Below are 20,019 nucleotides of genomic sequence, written 5' to 3'. Positions count from 1 at the left end.
TGGTTGAGGTAGGGGAACACCTCCTTGATTAGGGAATAGTGAGGCTTTTTTCGACCCTCCTTTTCATTTAATAAAAGTTTGTAACCAAAACAATGAGTACTCTGTGTCCGTGTCTCATTCCTGGCTCCTCACAGCTTTTAACCTAAATTCTGCATTTCTCTAAAGCATTGTACTTTTATGAGAATTCAACCAGTTCCTGTAGGATTGTTTTACATGTTTTTGCATGGTTAGGGAATTTGTGTGTGTAAGAAAATGCAAATTGCGTTTAATTCCATCTTCCTAAGAAATATTGCTTCATCAAAGCAATAAGTTCTGGAAGCTTGAAATAGTTCATTAATTCTCTTTGACGAAGTGACATAGTCTAATGCTTCAGAGGAGATGATCATGTCGCTTTGGTTCTTAGGTATCTCCTTAAGAGAGTTTCTAGTGAAGCAATATTTTGCGCTATTACTGGCGGGATCCAGGCGATTCTTGAATTTTGATTATTCAGCAAAAGTGAGGCTGTGTTAGAGGGGCCTATCTTGCAGACCAAGTAAAGTTTTAATTGAAGGTGTAAGATTGCCTGATCGCTAACTCCAGAGAAGATAACTTCACACTGTACACTTTGATCAAAAAGAAATATAGAAAAAGCTCCACACAACAAAGTAGGATGCGCCTGAGCACCTTTACCCAAACCACCATTTGCCATGTGTAGGTCGACAAATGAGTTCAAATATACATTTTCCTCTGAATCTGGAATTGTGTGAATGAGACCTTGCTAGAAAGGTTAGAAGAAATACAGGTAGAATTAAAATCTCATGCTACTATGACCTCCCCCGCTTTGGTTTTACACCACTTCTCTAAAATGGTTATAAGGGACTCCATGAACCTGTGTAGCTTTACCCTAAGGGGATTCAAATACATGTGTATCATCAGGCAGGCACAAGAGGTATTTAAAATAGCATCTATCCACAATATATATAGATATGTTACCTTTAGGTCCCATTCTTCACAGATAACATTAAGGCGCGAGCAAACTGAAATAAGGAGACCCTCATAGGGCCAACCTTTTAGGGCCGAACAAAAGAATAACTCGTAGCCGTTGAATGGGCTTATCCGGCAAACAGGTTTCTAGTAGAGGATGTTGTAATCATTCCGTTTTAATATATTTAGTGTCCGGTTTGCAAATATGGGAATGGCCTCTAGAGTTCAATGATAACCACAAAACTAGTTTCTACATGTTGGCTATTGAGATCTGTATGTTGTACTGCGATTGTAAGTTGGATGGTACACAATCCTCTCTGTATTTAAGCAATAAACCCTAACGTGGGCACTCATAGCGGTCAGGTAACGGTCATGGCCCCAAGTTACAGGCCTGAACGAACTGAATAATGCCCACCAACAAAGGGCTTTATAGTTGTTAGCAACCCGGCATGCTTTATGGGGTGCTAATAGATTTATTTTGATTTATAAAGTTGAGAAACGTCTTGGCTGCAATTTCTCAACTTAAAATAAAAATGACAAAACAAAATGGTTGCAGGGATAATGGAACTACTTATAGTCCCTACTCCCTTTCCATGGCTGGGCCATTGCCATTGAGTGGAAGGGGTGGGAGAGTGAGTGGTGTTCTAGCCAGTGGCGAGGGTTGAGACAGCTGCTGTTTAGTGGAGCAGGGGTTGGGTTAGTGAGGGGAGTTGGCAGGGTAGGTGAAGTGGTGATGGGGTGGAGAAAGAGGGCACTGGGTGAGCGAAGGCTTGTGTCCCGGGAGGGGAGATGGTAGCCTCTTGCTTCTCAGGATGGCTCACAACTTGGGCAGTACCTTAAGATATAACCCACCTTCCGAGCTTCCTGATTGGCTTGGAGGCCCCATGCCAAGTCCTTGTGGGTGCTAACACACTTCATTTGATACCTTTCTGGCATTGGCGCCTGTGACATGCTGGTTATACACTCGTCTCTGTAGCTAGTGTTTCAGAAGCTATCCTGCAGGGTAGCCGCACATCAGCAGCGTGCTTAACTTGCAACACCACTTTATGCTTTTCTGTATGCCAAACCAAAATATTTCTTTGCCACTTTTGTGACACTCATGCATATTTCATCCCACTTAAAGCAGGGTGGGTTATTGTGTAGATGTTTACTCTATTGGTGAACCAGATCAACTTCATGGTCAAAGAAACAAAAATGTAAATTAGAACAGATTTGGTATACTGTACATTTGGACCACTATCCGCAGGAGCACTGATACTGGCAAATAAGTCCTGGAAAGCACCCACAATAGCAGTGGACATTGCATGCTTTATTGTAAGGCGGCATGTTGTACAATAGCAATTTCTTCTAGTCTGACTAGAATGTGGGTTGGGAGATTTATTGATTAATTTTCTAACGATGTTCTTACTTTTTACCTTGTGTAGGTGTTGCACCTCCATCTTTTATAGCAATTAAAGCAGGAACAACGCTATACCAGCTCACGACAGCGGGAGAAGCAGTTTCATGGAACTCTGTGATTGTTCTCGTTATTTTAGCTGTGCTCTCTATTCTGCCAGCTATCTTCCAAAAGAAATTGAAACAGAAGTTTGAATGAGACTTTACATTTTCGGGATGTTCTCTACGATCACGTACTGCTTTTTAATAATGCCTCATCTTCAAAGTCTATAACAATTTAAATAGAAAGATACTGTAAATTTGTTCTTGATGATTAGTGATATGTTTTTATTTATTTGATGGAGCATATTTCTTTTTTTTTCGGGAGTGTGCGGTTGTTTCTTTTAAGTATTGTACAGTATGCAGTTGAATAGAACTCAAACTATCATATAGTTTGCTATTTACATGATGTTGGATTTACTTAAAATCGGAACTGGGCGTTTGAACCATGAGGAGTTATGAAGCTTAGTGAGAAGTCTTCTTGAAACTTGCATGGTGTAAAATGAAAGTGCACATTTAGTCAAGTGTTTGCAGTATGGTATAGGACATGTTATGTTGCAGAGTGTAACATTCTTTCTAGGTGACAAAATGGGCATGCAAATGTCAATGTTTGGATCCATGGCATACACTCATTACAGCTTGTGCGTGACATGGTATCCTGGTTTGATGGGCTTGTTTGCAGACCACTCAATTAGTACGTTTATGAACATCAAAGTAAATCTTTTTCATTTTATATGAAGTGTGCAAGACTTGCATTAGTGGTAAAGAAGCTAATTTTGCACACTTCAACAAATCTAGAACTATGGAAATTTAGAAAAGAAATGGTTAACACATTTATTTCTAGATCTGTAAAACTGGGGCATAGCCAAACGTGAATTGTAATTTTGTTTTGTTGCCCTTTTCTATGTTATGTCTGAATTTTAGAGTAGTTCCTCAATCAACAGCATTACACTGTCTAAGAGGCAAAGGTGAAGACACAACAGCTCGTCTTTCTTGAAGAAAAAGAAGCCAAGCCTGGGTGCTTCCTTGCTTTTTTCATTAGTTGCGTCACAACTTGATCACATGAGATGTTGACACCTGCATCTTTTCATTATTATGTGGGCTATTGATGCCTGCATCTTTTCATTGTTGGCATTAAATGCTGATTTTTTAAAAAAATGTTTTTAACTACTAGTGAGCTATTATGGACTAGTAACTTGTGCCATTTCAGGCTCTACCTGACAGCAACACTCTTTGGGTCGTGTGAAGCTCTAACTTTACTTTGTGTCTGATTTTGTGGAGAGATGTGTGGAGTCAGTGTGTAGAATTGCAAAAATTACATGTTTAAATCGGTTGGTTGTGAAATACTTCTGCCAGAACACTTTTGCAAGAAGAAGTTCAGCGCTGTCATGTCTGTGCTTATGTGTGACGTATTCTGGTAAATGTGTGGTTTCAGCTGTTTTTTGGGTGAGAAGCAAGTGAAAGCCATTTAGACTACATGACAGATGGGGAGGACATTTACTATTAAACCATAAGGACTGGGGCATGCATAGTGGGACTGGGGGTTCACCTTATGTTTTGGGAAACAGTTGACTTTTGCATTATGTTTGGCCTGAAGGGCATCAAAGTGCAATATCAAGATGATAATTTACAAAAAACGAACATAGATGTACTTTTGCAACCCTGTAGACGTTTTTAAACCTAACAAGCTAAATTCCTTTTCATAAGCCTTGATGGTTGTACGAATGATCCTTCCATTAACCCTATGAAAAGTCATCAATACTTTTAGTCTAAAAAAGTATCGGGCTGCACTCAATGGATTAGTGGTTGTCAAAATACAGTTGCCTGCTTTGATAGGTGCAGTTACCTGAAGATTACATTTCATCAATGGAAGTGGGGTAAATTCCTTACACTGGTGTTATATCCACAGCAATGTGTTGGTAGGTATCTGGAGATTTTAATTCATTCATGCTTTCTAAGCTTTTGAGCTGGCATTGGATCTCATTGAGGCTGTGCTGTGTGTGACAAGTCAATGGAATACTCAGATCATCACTTTCCTTTTATCCCACCGCAAGAAGGATCACTTCATACAACCTCTGCCATGGGGTGGGTTGCATTTATTGAGCTGTATATTTAAATGTTCTGAACTGCGTGGTTTGATATTGCTTTTCTCATCTATTTAGTCCTGCAAATCTCAAATACTGCACGCCCTGCTGCATACAATTATGTGGATCCCTTTTTGATCAGAAGTTCAAATGTGAGCATTGTCTAGAAAGGACCATTTAAATAAGATGGCATGTACTGATATTATATGCCTCTCCACTGTGGCAATACCAACAAAAGGTGTGGGGGCTGAAGTTTCATGGAGTAGTGTTACTACTGGTGCTACTCAGTGTGTTAACGCCACTGCTCCAGTGGCTAAATGCCATCCTGTGCATTATTCCCTATTCAGATGACCAGCTCGTACAGAAAAAAAAACATTTGAATAATAAAGGAACTACTGAGAGTTGAAACAGATGATGGCAACGATCAATTTTAAGTATTTTTTTTCAGGTGCAAATTCACCATTTATTCTCACCAGATGATTTGCAGTGTTACTGTCTGCTGGCATACCGAAAATAATGGTGAAACAGCACTTGAATGATTTGAGGGAAAGGTGATAAATTAGCAGTACTAGCATCTCTGCCCTCATGACTCACCATTACCCTTCTTTATGCACCTGAATTAACACTTGATTGAGCCTGGAGGATCTGGTTTGTAGGGGCACTATTGAATATAGAGGGAATCAAGGGCTGTATCCCACAAAAACTGGGGCCCTCTTGGGGGCTGAGATGGAAACTACAGTTATGACCGCTTACATATTCAGACTCCTCTTTGACCTAATTTCTGTTGATTTTTTTTAAAAAAATTGAATAATTCTCCAATGCTAATCTTAGTGTGACCTGAAAATTAAAAGATGTTTACAAAAACTAGTCATCTTGGTTTTCTGGGGGTCTAATAAGCTTGATTACTGTGTCCCACCATGCTTTCATTTCCATTCATTGAAATGCTGACATTCAATTATGCGTTAAAGGGCTGCCTGTCACGAAATCACCTCAATAGGTGGAATATGCAATGGATGCCTTAATCCTAAATTTTAATACCCATACTTGACCCCTCTCGTTTAAGGACCTTTGACACTGTGAAGTCTGCACGATACAACAGTGTGGTAGCTGTCAATGTAATCACAAAGAAGAAATTGGCCTGGATTCGAGACGATTGTACTGCTGCCGGGAACTACATAAGAACAGGAGTAAAACCATGCCAACTGACAAAACATTTGAGACTTTGGCTTCATATTAGACCTAATCAAATACGTTGATGCCTTATTGCTGCACTGGAATAACCTGTGGGCTGATATTCAGGAAAGAGGGCTGAAACCCTGGCAGTGGGAATCAGATCATAAAGTCCTTTTCACCAAAATGGAAAGGCAAAGCGCAGGACTTTTATAAAATCGAGAAAGGTTATAAATGGAGAACCCATGGAGTGCTAGTGCAAAAACGTTGATGGAAAGAGTTTATGTTCCTGGAACCACTGCTCAATTACCACACTGAAGAGCCTGTCTTAGAAATCAGTTTCCAAAAGAGTAATTCATGTTTTAAGGCGAGTACATACACCTAATGCTAAACTAAAAACGTACTTGTATTGAGCGTGTTTTTTTCTTGGATCCTCGCGCATTGTCAAAAATGCTTTTGAAAGTCCTATGAATCAATTTCTAACTATTATACATATTCCTTTTCTTTAAGAGATCAGAACTGCACATTAGATAGAAAAAACCCTGAAATATCTTCGAGCTAGATACAGAAAACCAAAGCATCTCTTTTTAGATTTGTATTCCAACATTAAGGTAGGCATGTTTGATAGTGCTAATCATTAAGCTTCTGGCCAGTCCTCACTGGAAACCCCAGTTAGAAGACTGTGACTGCACATAATTTGGGGCGTGTCAGTTCTACTTGGCTGTAAAGTGCACAGCAGACCCATAAATGGGATAGTCAGTTCTCAAAATCTGTTGAGGTATTTACCGTTACATGGGTAGAGATTCCAATTTCTGTTGTGTTCAGTAGGCTGACTGTGTACTGGACCACATACTAGAGAATGATAGTTTCCTTGCCTGAAATAATTACGCTCTAGAAATTAGATGCAAATCACTTGTAATCAGAAAGGTGATGGGGAATTAACTTGTTTGGTTCCTTATTGAAGAATATGTGCCCATTGATTTGTAGAGGTGAGCAGCCATCCATTGGACTATGTGTCTTAATCCATTATTCAAAAATACGCCTTTAAATATGAGATCCCCCCCCCTAATGACAGCTGATTTCCAACACTATTCAACTATTCAGGATAAGTATATTTATTGGAGAATAGTTGGTATGCGTGTTTTGTGGAGGGGGGGTTGTATCTATGTCTCTGAAACAAGAACAAATATCCATTTGGCAAATTCCAGGTCTCTCACATAATCTAATAAACCACAAAAACTGAAAATAATAATGGCATACATGCATTCATTGATATAAATGATGGGTACCAGCATGTCACATTAGTCATATTTTCTGCTATCATTGTCATTTAAGATTTGTTTGATTTACTAAGGTGCCCCGCTACATTTAAAGTGGTGGTGTCCCGGTAGTGTTTCTGGGTGTTGGGAAAGGTTGGGGGGGGTTGGTGGACCTGGGCTCTCGTGCAAATCTGATTGAACAGATCAAGACGTGTCATCAGCCTTTGCTTTCTGTGCAAATGGAATGGCTGAGTCTTAATACTGAGCATGCAGCTGTTACGATTAAGCCTTAGTTACTTACCTGCAACTGTATTTCTCTAGCATTGGTATCTTTCATAGATTCACATGCTTGAATATTCCCTGTCGTCAGACTGGGAATCCCATTAATTTAAATAATATAAAAACATTTTCCTTAAGAAAAAAGCTACACCCGTAGAGCCCTTTAGGGCCTGTGTAGCCCTTCACTTGTGGAGTCCCTCCATCTCCTTTGTCCTTTTAGGCCCCAACCAATGAGGTGGCAGGGTTTAGGCTCCACCTCAGACAGCCATTTTCAGATTTTGAACTGTGAAGGCTAGTAACTGATGACTGACGGGAGAGGGACCAGCCTCTCCCCAGAGTAGGAAGGAGGCGCATGTGAATCTATGAAAGATACCAATGCTGGAGAATTACAGTTACAGGTAAGTAATTGAGACTTCACCATCATTTGGATCTTGCATAGATTCACATGCTTGAATAGAATACCAAGCAGTTAATTACAATCCAACATGTCTGATAGGCGGAAGGTTGCAATTGTATGTCCATGCGCTATATATAGCTTGTGTAACATACTTATAGCGTACAAAGTAAGGCTACCAGAAAAAAAACATGCAATGGTACAGTGGGAACAAACGAGTCAAAGTTAAGGAACACAAGGTTGCTCCTACCTTAAGTGAAATAATTGCTGAAGCATTGCTTGTCCTACCGCTGATTCCCTTCTGCTGTCTTCTTCCAAGCAGTAATGTTGGGCAAACGTGTGGAAAGTGCTCCTGGTGGCTGCCTAGCAGATGCCTTTTAGAGACACTCCTGCTTGAAACCCTATAGAGGCTGCTCTCGCTCTGGTGGAGTGCGCTGTAGGGCATGGCTGGCAAAGGGTTATTTCTGATTGCGACCGTGAGTAATGCAACTGGAGACCCAATGTGCCAGACTTGTTTTGTATATGCATTGACCCTTGGTTTGTCCTGCAAAGGCGACAGTCTTTTACAGGTCCTGAAATCCTTTGGTCTTTCTATTTAGAAGTGTTCTCGCCACATCTAGTGAATGTAGCGTCGGTTTGGCTGCGGTTGTGTGGTTGCCAAAGAAAGTGGGCAAAAAATTATTTCCGCTAAAATTTATTCAGATATGACCTTTGGAATGAATTTGAGGTGGGGCTGAAGAACGACCCTGTCCCTGTAAATGTTGGTGAGCGGTGGTTCAGTGGACCGTGCTTGTAGCTCCCTGATGTGCTTGGCTGAGGTGATGGCCACCAAGAAAGCTGTTTTCCACAATAAGAACTTTGTGTCACATCTGTGAAAAGGAACATAGGGCGCTCTCGTTAGCGCAGCTAAGTCTGTGTTAAGACTCCAGGCACAAGCGATGTTCCTTTGTCTGGGAAAAGAGCGCATAAAGCCCTTTAATGAAGTCTTTGACTGCCGGGTGTGCCATTAGGGAGTGTTGATGAGTCCTGGTAGAAATGGCCGAGAGATGTACCTTGATGGAAGAAATTGCCAAACCGCCCCTTGCAAGATGTAGAAAGTAAGGTAAGATTTGTTCCGCAGATGCCAAGAAGGGATCTGTGCCTGCTTCCAAACACCAGGATTTGAACAGTTTCAATTGTTTAGTATATGTCCATCTGGTAGACTGAGCCCTGGCAGCCCGCAGTATACCCCAGCATTTGGGATCTAGTACAAGGTCGTGGAATTTCCACTGCTGAGGAGCCAGTCCCTGAGGGATAAACTGGCCGGATTGTGATGAAGCAGTTCACCCCTGTGCTGTGACAACAGGTGTGGGTGAGGCTGGAGATGAATGGTACCAAATCTGGCGTGCCCACATCGGGGCTATCCATATCATGGTGCAGGGTTGCTTGTTCATCCTGCGCAGCACCCGCAGGATCAATAGTGTCGGAGGGAACCTGTAAAGGAATTTCCCCTTCCATTGTATGGAGAATGCGTCTCTCAGCAAGTGTTTCTCCGAGTACCTGCAAGTGAACTAATCGCATTTCTTGTTTACGTGGGTAGCAAACAGATCCATGGTGGGTTTTCCCCACTTAAGGAATAGTTTGTCCTGGTCGCGGTTGTTTATCTTCCATTCGTGGGATTGGAGGAATTGTCAGCTGAGGTGGTCTGCCAAAACGTTGTCCTTGCCGGGGAGATGTTCTGCCCTTATGTGTACTTTGTGGTGTAGTGCCCCATTCCAGAGTTGTTGAGCTTCCAGCGAGAGGATGTTGGACTTGGTGCTGCCCTGTTTGTTTGTGTAGTTCATTGACGTGGTGTTGTTTGTCTGCACTATCACCATTTGCCCAGAAAGTACTGTGAGGATGGACTTACCTTTTAGCTGGAAGTGTTGATCGCAGACAGTGAACCGTGGGATGGATGAATGGAGGCGTCCCCCAAGTCTAGGGTAGCGAGGAAATCGCCCTTTTTGAGCCATGGAAAGCAAGTTGAAGGGAGGTCATCTTGAATTTTAGATGACGAACAAACTTGTTGAGGGCCTGTAGATCTAGTATCTGGTGCCTACTTCTTACTGGAAAAAAGTAGGAGTAGAATCATTTTTCCCTGTTGTAAAGCTGGTACCCGCTCTATGGCGGCCTTTAGTAAAAGCTTGGCAGCTTCTGCCCTTAGTTGTTGCAGCCGGACAATGTATTTTCTTGGCGTTGGGCGAGGTGGTGGTCGCTGAAGAAAGTCTATGGTATGTCCCCCTTTTATTACCTGAAGCACCCATTTGTCCGATGCTCTGGTGTACCAATGATTCAGGCGCAGTGAAATGAGTACTTTAACTGGGTTGGGGTGTGGAAGGCACACTGAGTAAGAGTCAGTTGTTCTTGGCCTGGCTAATGCCTTGAGCCCCTCTTGCCACATAGGTTCTGGTACCTGGTGGAACTTTGCTGATATCTACCTCCTGATTGGTAGGAGGTTGAAGAGGACACTTTACCCTGGAAAGACCTGCCACATGACCTGTACTTGAAACAGGCACCTCGAAAGGGGCAAAAAGGATGGTGGTCTTTGTCCTTGTCCTTTAAAGAGCTAATCCCCCTTACAGTGTTGTCTGCTTTGATGCCCTTCAAGTGGTCATCTATTTTCTTTCCAAATAGGTCTTGTCCATCAAAGAGCATGTCTAGGACCTGAATCTGTACCTCTGGTCTGAAACTTTTGGCCTTTATCCAGGCTTGGCGTTTCAAGACTGTGACCTCTGCCTGAAACTGCAGTGAGCCATGTCCACAGCGGTGTCGATCATGTGGTCCGGAGCGCTTCGCAGTCTGAGATAATCTAGCCTTGCCATCATGGCCATGGCATTGCTGGCCCGTACTGTCAATGATGCTGCCGTTGAGACCTTGCGCCCCATCGCCTCTAGTTTACATCTCTCCTCATCAGGCAGAGCTGTGAGGGGAGAGACTGGGTTTTCCAGTCTTTTGCTCGCCGCTACCATGATAATGGAGCCAGGTTTAGGTTGGCCTCTGAGACACAATGGAGCAGAGTCAGGATCTTTATACTTTTTCTCCGGTCTAGCCACAAGTGCCGGAGTGGAAAGAGGAGTGGCAAGGATTTTCTCACCAGTGTCCCAAACAATCTCTAGTATTGGTGATGGTGCAGCATCTTTTGTCTCTGTGCTCATAGAGGACTGTTGCCTTCTCCTGTCTGGTGACTTATAGCTTGAAGATTTCTGCCGACTTGCCCATGATGGAGTGAAAAGAGACGATATTGTCTGGAGGTGAGGACCCCCCCCATTGAGTCGTGTTGCTTCTGCTTCTCGAGAACAATTGTGTAATTCTTCTTTCAGTAGACCTTTAGGGACTCCTACAGGTTCAGTTGAAGATTTCCCACTCCTCCTCTTGCCCTTTGGGTGGCAGAGAGTCTGCTCTGCTACTGAAGAGGCTCCCCTTTTTGGAGCTTGCTGCTCAGGGTGCCTGGAGGAAGTTGAGGGCGCGGTTTTGCTGGATTCCTCATCAGATGACATCTCCTCTGCTCTCCAGGTGAAGTAATAACCTCATATGTCTGTCCTCCCGAGTCTTCTTGGAAAAAGTCTTGATATATTTTACATGACTGAATGTCATGTGGGTAAAGGCAATAAATGCAGTTGTGGGGATCTCTGATGAAGATTACCTTTTTGCCACACTTTCAGCAGTCCCTGAAAAGGGAGGTCTTCCCATTGACAGTCTGTACTTGAGTCTCAGCAATGAGGTGAAAGTAGCCAGCCTAAAAACACGATGTTCGTAGGTGGAAAAAGGTGGAAACCTGAGCCCAAAAGATTAAACCAGGAAGCCTCAGTGGTAAGGAAGCTAAAAAAGCTTAAAGTATGAAAAATCGTTGGGATTTAATATGAAAAAATCGAGTAGATCAGAGAGCTGAAGAGGATTCCCCTGTTCAGTAAGACACAGTGAAAAACCTGAAGATGGCTGACTGGGGTGGAGCCTAATCCCTGCCACCTCATTGGTTGGGGCCTAAAAGGACCAAAGGAGGTGAAGGGACTCCACAAGTGAAAGGCTACACAGGCCCTAAAGGCTCTATGGGTGTAGCTTTTTTCCTATGAAAAAAGTGTTTATATGATTTAAATTACAGAGAATTCCCAGTCTGACGACGGGGAATGTTCAAGCATGTGAATCTATGGAAGATCCAATGCTTGAGAAGTTTGTGATTCCGTTAGCTGGTTTTACCTGCTAAAGACACTGTTTGAAATCTGTTGGAGTTGCTCAAATGATACCCTGGTGGTGTTCAAATGTGTGTGAGAGACTCGCTGCTTGTTACACCATACAGTTTTCCTTCAGATACCATGAAAATGAAAGCAACCAGCTTTGTCTGTCATACATCATGGGATAGCGTAGTCTTTCAAACTTGCTCTTCTCAGATTAAACCTCCGGCACTACTACTGTAAGACACTTTCCTGTCAAATATTTACTCCTTCTAAGCTATTTGAAATCCATATCCATTGGTTCTTTGTGCAAGGGTACTGGAACAGAGCAGGAAAGCATGCCAAAGGGATATTTTAGCTTGGTTCCTCCTCCCTTAGATTATATGCAGAAAGCGTAACTCGATTTACAGTGAGAGCAAGAAAATCCCCACAAGCTCAGTTGTGTGGTGGCCGAAAATCTAAGGCCATTGGTCTCTTGAAAAACATTGGACCTGATTTGGAGCAAGTGAGGAGATGCATATGAGCATCACAGATGTTCACCCACTGCACTGTGTCTGACCACAAGGTCTGAAGATTGAGAAGATCTGGCAATGCTTGGAGCATCTCTGAGATGTTTACATGCAAATGCGTTTCAGAAAGATGGGTTTAAGCGAAGTTTCGGGCATCCACGTTTCAGTGCCAGCAGCTGCAAATTGGGAATTCCAAGGCATTGCTCCAGTGCACATCCCTGCAAATTGGGCCTCATGTTCTTAAGTAGCCCTATAATGGGTTAAGGAAAAGCTGGCTGTGGATTACCACATTGAATCCAGTATTAGTTTCTTTTTGGCTGGAACCACTGATCAGATCTAGGTTATTAATGTGTGCATCTAGTTGCCTGCTCGATACCTACCGCAAGCCATTTTTGGCTTGGTGTTTCAGGGATTGTTGGATAAGTGAAGGTAGTTAGGATGTTTTCTCTTCCTGGTGTATGCGAAATTAAGTTCCGAACACTACTGGTAACTTGCACGCATCTTTCTTTTTTCCAATGCCCCGAGTGACTTCTCGAAGTCAATCAATTAAACTCTGACCTTTTTTCTGTTTGCAATGCATTCTTGTTTTGATAACTTCTACCATGTCTTATGATAGTTGTCATTTTTTCGCTTGCCTCCCACTCCACTGCAACCTCAAATGGTAGTTAAACTATGTGTTTTTAATTTGAAAATCGCACAAATTGCTTGACTGTACTCCAAAGTGTGAGCTAGAATACCCAACTTTAAGTACTGTTTCCAGATTTGATCACGCAGATATATTATTGACCAAATCCTTTTTACGAAACTTCATTTAATTTGCTACTACATTGTTGCAAAGGTCACATTGCCTGTCAAAATGAAATTGTGACTAAGTTATTAAATGCTTTTTTTTATCTGCCTTTTTAGTTGCTGTTGCTATTATGGGGTGATGTTAGTCAACTTAATACATTAAGAAATCCAGTCGGGCTTTAAACCTGTCCTGAATGAGTGTGTCTGAGGAACATTTACATACAGTGTGTTTCAGTTGCAATCTGTTTTTATTTATTTTTTGGTAATTTTTAAACCCTTTCTGGAGTTTTACTCTTTGGCATATCGGCAAGGCCAGCTCAAAAGCCTATTTTTCTAAAAAATTCAGGTTTTTAATTTTTAAGCTTCACTCAATTTGTATAGTTGCAAAGTGGGTCAGTTCACTCTTTATCTCTGTATTTGCAAGCCATTTAGTGTAGATAAGCAGGAAATTTGGAATTAATCTATTTTCATAACTTTCTTTTATGATACAGGTTGTATTTATGTACAAAATGTGTATGCTCTCAGTGCAAAAATGCTTAATCTTTTAATTGTACATGACAATTTTACTGTGAAATTCCTCTAAAGCTTGTTGCTTTATGCCCACATTCACTATTAAACTAAATAATTGTATCTGAACTCTAAACTGGATTAATTGTCTGCTTAAAACCATGTATAGTTTTTAGAACATGTGACTTTGAAACTCGTTTTGGTATTGATGAATGTTTGTGCTGCTTCTGCAAAAATGATGAAACCATTGTTACAGAACAGAGAGAGGGGGAATATGGGTTCTGAACTGAGAATGTCTGGTTGGCATACCAACAGGCAATCCCATAGCATGAAACTTCCAAACCACTAACATTTATTTTTTCAAACTCCTCCGCTGTAATATCCAGTAAGAGTTTTCCTAACGATATTTGCTCCAATCAGCAACTTTGTAAGAATGTAGTCGGTCACCGGGCTTCCCAACTGTGCCGAGATTTCATTTTGGGCTGTTTTCCGTGGACAGTTTGGCTACTTTTGACAGCAGATCTGTGTTTTTTTCTCTTCTCCAGATGCTGATTGTTTACTCCATCTCTTGCCACCCACCCTCATCTCTTGCTACCCCCCTGTATGTCTCCCCCCACATGGTGCATGTGTTCCATGAACACATGCTTGGGGGGTGATGCAATTTCTGAATTTGCAGACACCAAAGCCAAAACCCATTGAGACCTGTGTCCAAGCAGTGGTCCTATTGGGCAAACAAGGTTGACCTGACGTTTCCCTCAGGAGACCCCTTACTCTACAATAGCAACTGGCAGAAAACTATAAGAAATTCAGTGGCATAAAAGCTATGTCCTGGGGTAGAGCCATGGGTGTGGTTGACAGTTGTGGCTGCAGCTTTGGCCAGAGCATGGGCCCAACATCCTCTTCAGCCACTACCTTCCCACCTGTAGGCAAGGTGGAAGAAGTGCTGGGTGCCATAGGTAAGATGGTTTAGCCCAGTAGCACTGGGCACCAAAGACAGGCTAACAATGACAGATCATGGCAGCTTGCAATTTAAATCTTGTAGTGTGACATAGAATACTTGCATGTGGATGGGTGGTAGGGAGTAGTCTAGAGAGGGTAAGCAAGAGTGATGGTCCATCAATGTTTTTGTTTGAACAGAAGCTGTATTCTGATGACAGAGGTATTGTGCTTTGTGTTGTAATATGGCGTATGGGATGAATGCGTGTGCGTGGGGCCGGGCCTGCAGCCAGGTTCCACGATCAAGGAGTGCAACAGGTTTTGCTATAATGGTCCACATCCATTTAAGTCCAACATCTTGCCACCCCTTCCCCTAAGTCCATTGTAGTGTGACAAATTGCCCGCCTCTATATTCCATCAGAGTGCGATCCATTGCCCAGCACTAGAGCCATCTGAGTGCAATGTGTAGGCCAGCTAACCCATCTAAGTGCCACATGTTCTCCTTAAATCCATCAGAGTACACTATATTGCCCACCATCAGAGAGTGGTGCATTGCCCATCCCCAAGGCCATCGAAGTGTGACACAGGGCCCTCTTCAAAATCCATCATGTGCAGCACCATGTCCAGATGTAGATCCATCAGAGTACAATGCTTTCCCAGCTGTAGACTCCTCGGAGTGCAACACCTAGCCCAACCCAAAAAATCCATCAAGTGCAACTTGTTGCCCAGCTCTAGGGCCATCAGAGTGTGACATATTGCCTGGTCTCAAGATCCATCACAAAGTGAAGTGTGACACGTTGCCACCCCCAATATCTATCAAGGTGCAGCAAATTGCACACACCCCAAATCCATCTAGGTGCAGTCTGTTGCCCAGCTGAGAGCTTGTAAGGCTGCAACCTATTGCTCAGCTGTAAATCTAAATGGGTGCGACACACTGCCAGCCACCCACAATTCACCAGAAGAGCGACTCCTTGCCCAGCTCTACAGCCATTTAAGGGCGACACCTTGGCTAGCTCGAGGGAACCATCCTATAGTAAGCTATATAGTAAGCTATATTGGTTGCACTCGAGAGCCACCATGGTGCGACACATAGCCTGGTTCCAGAGCCATCATGTGCAATGTAATGCCCTGCTCTGGGGACCAGCTAAGTGTGACCAATTTCCCACCACCACAACCACAACTCATTTCAACTTATTTCAAGAGTTTGTCATGTCTTCCCAGAAGCGGTTGATAGGATGTCACGCTCAGAAAGACTAGAGAGGTTTTACTCCAGGTTCTTTGTGATCCCAGAGAATGATCCGTCGAGTGGCTCACAATCCAAGACAATGCAGACTTCAATGCTTTTTTTTATTATTATTACGTTTATTGAATTTTATAGAAAACATACAAGCAACAAACTTATCAGCATTGTAATCGTAGAACTCATTGCATAGAATCCACACCCCATATCCATCCCCAACCTTCACAGAATCTAAAAAGAAAAACAGGCCAACTTATTATCACATGTCATCCAAAAACCCACCCCACATATCATCAAACAATTTCAACTTTTTGTTCCTGCGAAGGATAACCTTCTCAATTCTGGCCACTTGCCTCAAGTCCTCCACCCATTCTGAACAGGTCGGTCTCTCATCACATTTCCATTTTCTCAACAAAAAAAATTTCGCAGAATTTGTAGCCCTAAAAAACCAGCATTTCTGTGGATAAGTGAGATCTTCCACTTTATCATCCTCACCCAAGATGATAGTGTTATAATCAAAATCCTCTTGCAGTAATAGAACCTCATTAATCTTTTCAGTGACACTCCTCCAAAATGTCCTCAGTTCATAACAGTCCCAGATCAAGTGTTCAAAGGAGCCGACATCATGCTTACACCTCCAACAGGACTCTGAGTCAATCATCCCTCTCGCATAAAGTCTCTGGGGAGTCCAAAACACTCTATTAAGAATTTTGATTTGGCGGCATTGTTCTCCAAGATTAATGGATGTCAGAGTTACGTTTTTACAAAGAAACCGCCACCTCTCCACAGTCATATCAGAGCCAAGGACCTCAGACCACTTAGTTAACAACCCCTCTGCTGGCGTGTACTGTTGGCTCAGATTTCTATATACTTTGGACGCCATACCACCTAATGTCTTATATTCAGGTAGCCATAACTGCCAACCACCGCCATCAACGGTTCTCTGGTTCCGCAGCAAACCTCTCAATTTTCTGTATTCACCCACTGTACAGTCTCTGAGATCTTTAATTTGTGAAAGTCTTCTATGGCTGATCCATTTGCCGTCTTCCATCAGATCACTCAACCATAGTACACCACTCAGGAGCCAGTTCAACCACAATAGCGGCCTCCCATTCAGCAAAATACCTGGATTCAACCAGATAGGGATGTAATCATTATCACATACCTTACGCTTACTTTTCTTCCATAGTTCCCTCCAACAAGTTCTCAGGAATCTTGTCGGCGGAAATGAGCGATAACCAGATCCATCCACCGTGGACAGTATGGCCCTAGGCGGCAACGGAGAAGAACTACTTGATTCCGCCAGCGTCCAAACATCATCCGAATCTTCAATAAATGGAACCAGATGCCTGGCTCCAAAGGCCAAATGATAATTCTCAAAGTCAGGAACCCCCAAACCTCCACAGTCTTGGGGCAGCTGCAATTTCCACAAGCTGAGGCGTGGCTGTTTGTTCTCCCAGAGAAAAGACTGGATTAAACTCTCAATTTTCCACCAATGGCCCTTCTTTACGTCCAGGGGAAGCACACTGAGCACATAGTTGATTCGCGGTGTTGATGTCATTTTGATGGCATTCACTCTCCCCCAGAGACTCAATTTAAGTGCATTCCATCTCTTCAGGTCCACCTCCAAAGATTGAATCACATGTGTAATATTGACATCCATTATTTTCGAGACATCATTCGTTAGCCAAATCCCAAGGTATCTCATCTTATTCGGACACCACTTAAAGGGAAAACCCTGCATCTTCAAAACAGTGCAAGTGGTTGATGCCGGCAGCGCTTCCGACTTGGTCCAATTGATCTTGTATCCAGAAACCTTGTTGAACACATCGATCAACTCCATCAGCACAGGAATGGAGCTCTCCACATTCTGAACCACCACCAGCATGTCATCCGCATACAACCAAACTTTCTGGGAGGCTGCACCAAAGCGTACGCCCTCAATTCTATCCTCTTCTCTTATCCTCACAGCCAGCAATTCCATGGCGATCACAAACAGAATTGGCGACAGTGGACAACCTTGCCTCGTCCCTCTCCCAAGTTCAAAAATGCCTGAGTCCATGCCATTAGTCCGAACACAAGCAGTCGGCCGGGAATACAGCAGTCTTATCCATCCGATCATGGTATCTCCAAAACCAAAGCCTTTCAATGTACTTAAAAGATATGTCCATTCAATACGGTCGAAAGCTTTCTCAGCATCCAAGGACAACGTCACCACATCATTATGGTGTTCTTTGCTTTCATTCAGTGTCAGCAACAATCTTCTCACATTTTCTGAAACATGTCTGCCTTTTACAAATCCAGATTGGCCTACATCTATGATATCCATCAGCGCATTCTCAATCCTCAAAGCTAACGCCTTGGCGAAAATCTTGTTGTCTGTGTTCAATAAACTGATCGGCCTATAGCTGCCAGTTTTCACTGGTGATCGTCCCTCCTTCAGAAAAACGGAGATTGAAGCATGTCTTGTTGAACTTGGAAGGCACCCATTCCTCAAAGAGGCGCGCAGCATCTCTAGCATCAAAGCAAACGCCTCTTCTGGGAAAATTTTGAAAAGTTCAGCTGGTAGCCCATCCGGGCCTGGACACTTCCCAGAATTCAGCGCATAAGCAGCCAACCTGAGATCCTCCACATTCAAATCTCTTTCCATACACTCCAAGGATTCCAAACTCACTTTCTTCAGATGGCAGTCATCAATGAATTGACCAATTGTATGCTCAGATAAGTTGATCTCTGAAGAGTACAGGGTTTTATAATACGACAGAAATGCTGCATTAATCTCCACAGGATCAAAAGTCACCAAGCCATCCTGTCTTTCCACTGCATTGACAGAACTGCCACTGTCCATAACCCTCAACCGATGTGCCAGAAGTCGATCACATTTTTCTCCTTTTTCATAGTAGTTGCTTTTGGTTCTAAAAAGCAACCACTCAGCCTTCGAAGAATACAAATCTTCCAATCGTCTCCTTTTCTGCTTCAATATTTTAATAGTCTCATCTGAAAAGTTTTGCATATTATTTCTCTCAAGATCCTGAATGTCCACAATAAGCTTTTTCACTTCTGCATCTCTCATTTTTTTCTTTTTGCTGTACAAACCAATCAACAATCCTCGCATATATGATTTGAAGGCTTCCCACACAAACTCCACCCTGACTTCACCAGTCCAATTCACAGATATAAAGAATCTCGCTTCTTGAACAATTTTGTCCACAATTTCATCGTCGTCCAAGAGGGAGACATTCATCCGCCAGGTGTTAGACCTAGGAACCGGGAAGGTCAATCGCAAGTCTATGGAGATTAGAGCATGGTCCGAAACAAGTAGTGATCCAATGTTACCCCTTTGGAATGATTGTGTACAGAGGCCAGAGGTCATAAAGAGGTCAATTCTCGAATAAGCATTATGCCTTGCAGAGAAGAAAGTATATTGTCTCGTAGAAGGGTTTTGCAATCTCCAAACATCTGTGAGGTTCCATTCATCAATTAGTCTCTTTAATGCTGTTCTTTTCAGAGCGTTGGCATTGTCCACACCCCCCACACTTTTATCAAGTCCAGGTTCTAAAACCACATTGAAGTCCCCTCCCAAAATCACATTAATCGCATTTACATTCTGCAACATTTGCGTTAAAGCTACAAAAAAACTACCATCACCCCCATTCGGAGCATATATATTGCAGAAACAATACTGAGCATCCTGAATATGTGCAGTGACGCATACTATCCTTCCATCCCCATCCTTCACACACTTCACCCCAGTGATCTGGAGATTCTTCCTAAAAAGAATACACACACCCCTAGAACCAGTAGTGAACGATGAACCATAAACATCACCAACCCACTCCTTTTTCCACTTATCTATATCCGCATCTAACAAATGAGTCTCCTGAAGCATCGCGACATCCACCCCCATCTCCCCTAGTTTACTCAAAATCACCTTCCTCTTGACAGCACAATGTGCACCATACACATTCCAAGATACCACTCTGAAATTCCTCTGATAAGTGTAAGACATTGCTAGATATCGTTTCCCAATCCTTGCAATGAATTCACAAGACACAATACTACCTAAACCTATAGTCAAGTAAAGAAATAAAATAAAAAATAAAAAAAACACACTCCTGGGCTTGAACCACCCAACCATCCAGAACATCCCTTCCAGCTACACGCTGAAAGGGACTACCCCCCCTCCCGCCCTTAGGTCAGCCTATAGAAAGCCCATAAAGGGTGTCACAGACCACATTTGGTCAAATTCAAATGAAGTTGAAAATACA

General features: G+C 42.7%; 1 protein-coding gene across 1 annotated transcript in view; it reads left to right on the top strand.

Moving 5' to 3' along the window:
• TMEM41B (transmembrane protein 41B) overlaps nucleotides 1–13,711 on the top strand; it is a 399,093-nt gene extending 385,382 nt beyond the window's left edge. The window contains exon 7 of the mRNA XM_069623671.1: nucleotides 2,388–13,711. Coding sequence (XP_069479772.1) covers nucleotides 2,388–2,557 — 170 coding nt within the window. The 3' untranslated portion in view covers nucleotides 2,558–13,711. The remainder of the gene's footprint in view (nucleotides 1–2,387) is intronic.
• The last annotated feature ends 6,308 nt before the right edge of the window (nucleotides 13,712–20,019 follow it).

The sequence above is a fragment of the Ambystoma mexicanum genome, chromosome 11 (assembly GCF_040938575.1).
Source record: "Ambystoma mexicanum isolate Mex_15411 chromosome 11, UKY_AmexF1_1, whole genome shotgun sequence".
Lineage (NCBI taxonomy): Eukaryota > Metazoa > Chordata > Amphibia > Caudata > Ambystomatidae > Ambystoma > Ambystoma mexicanum.
This window is presented reverse-complemented; position numbering and strand designations above follow the sequence as displayed.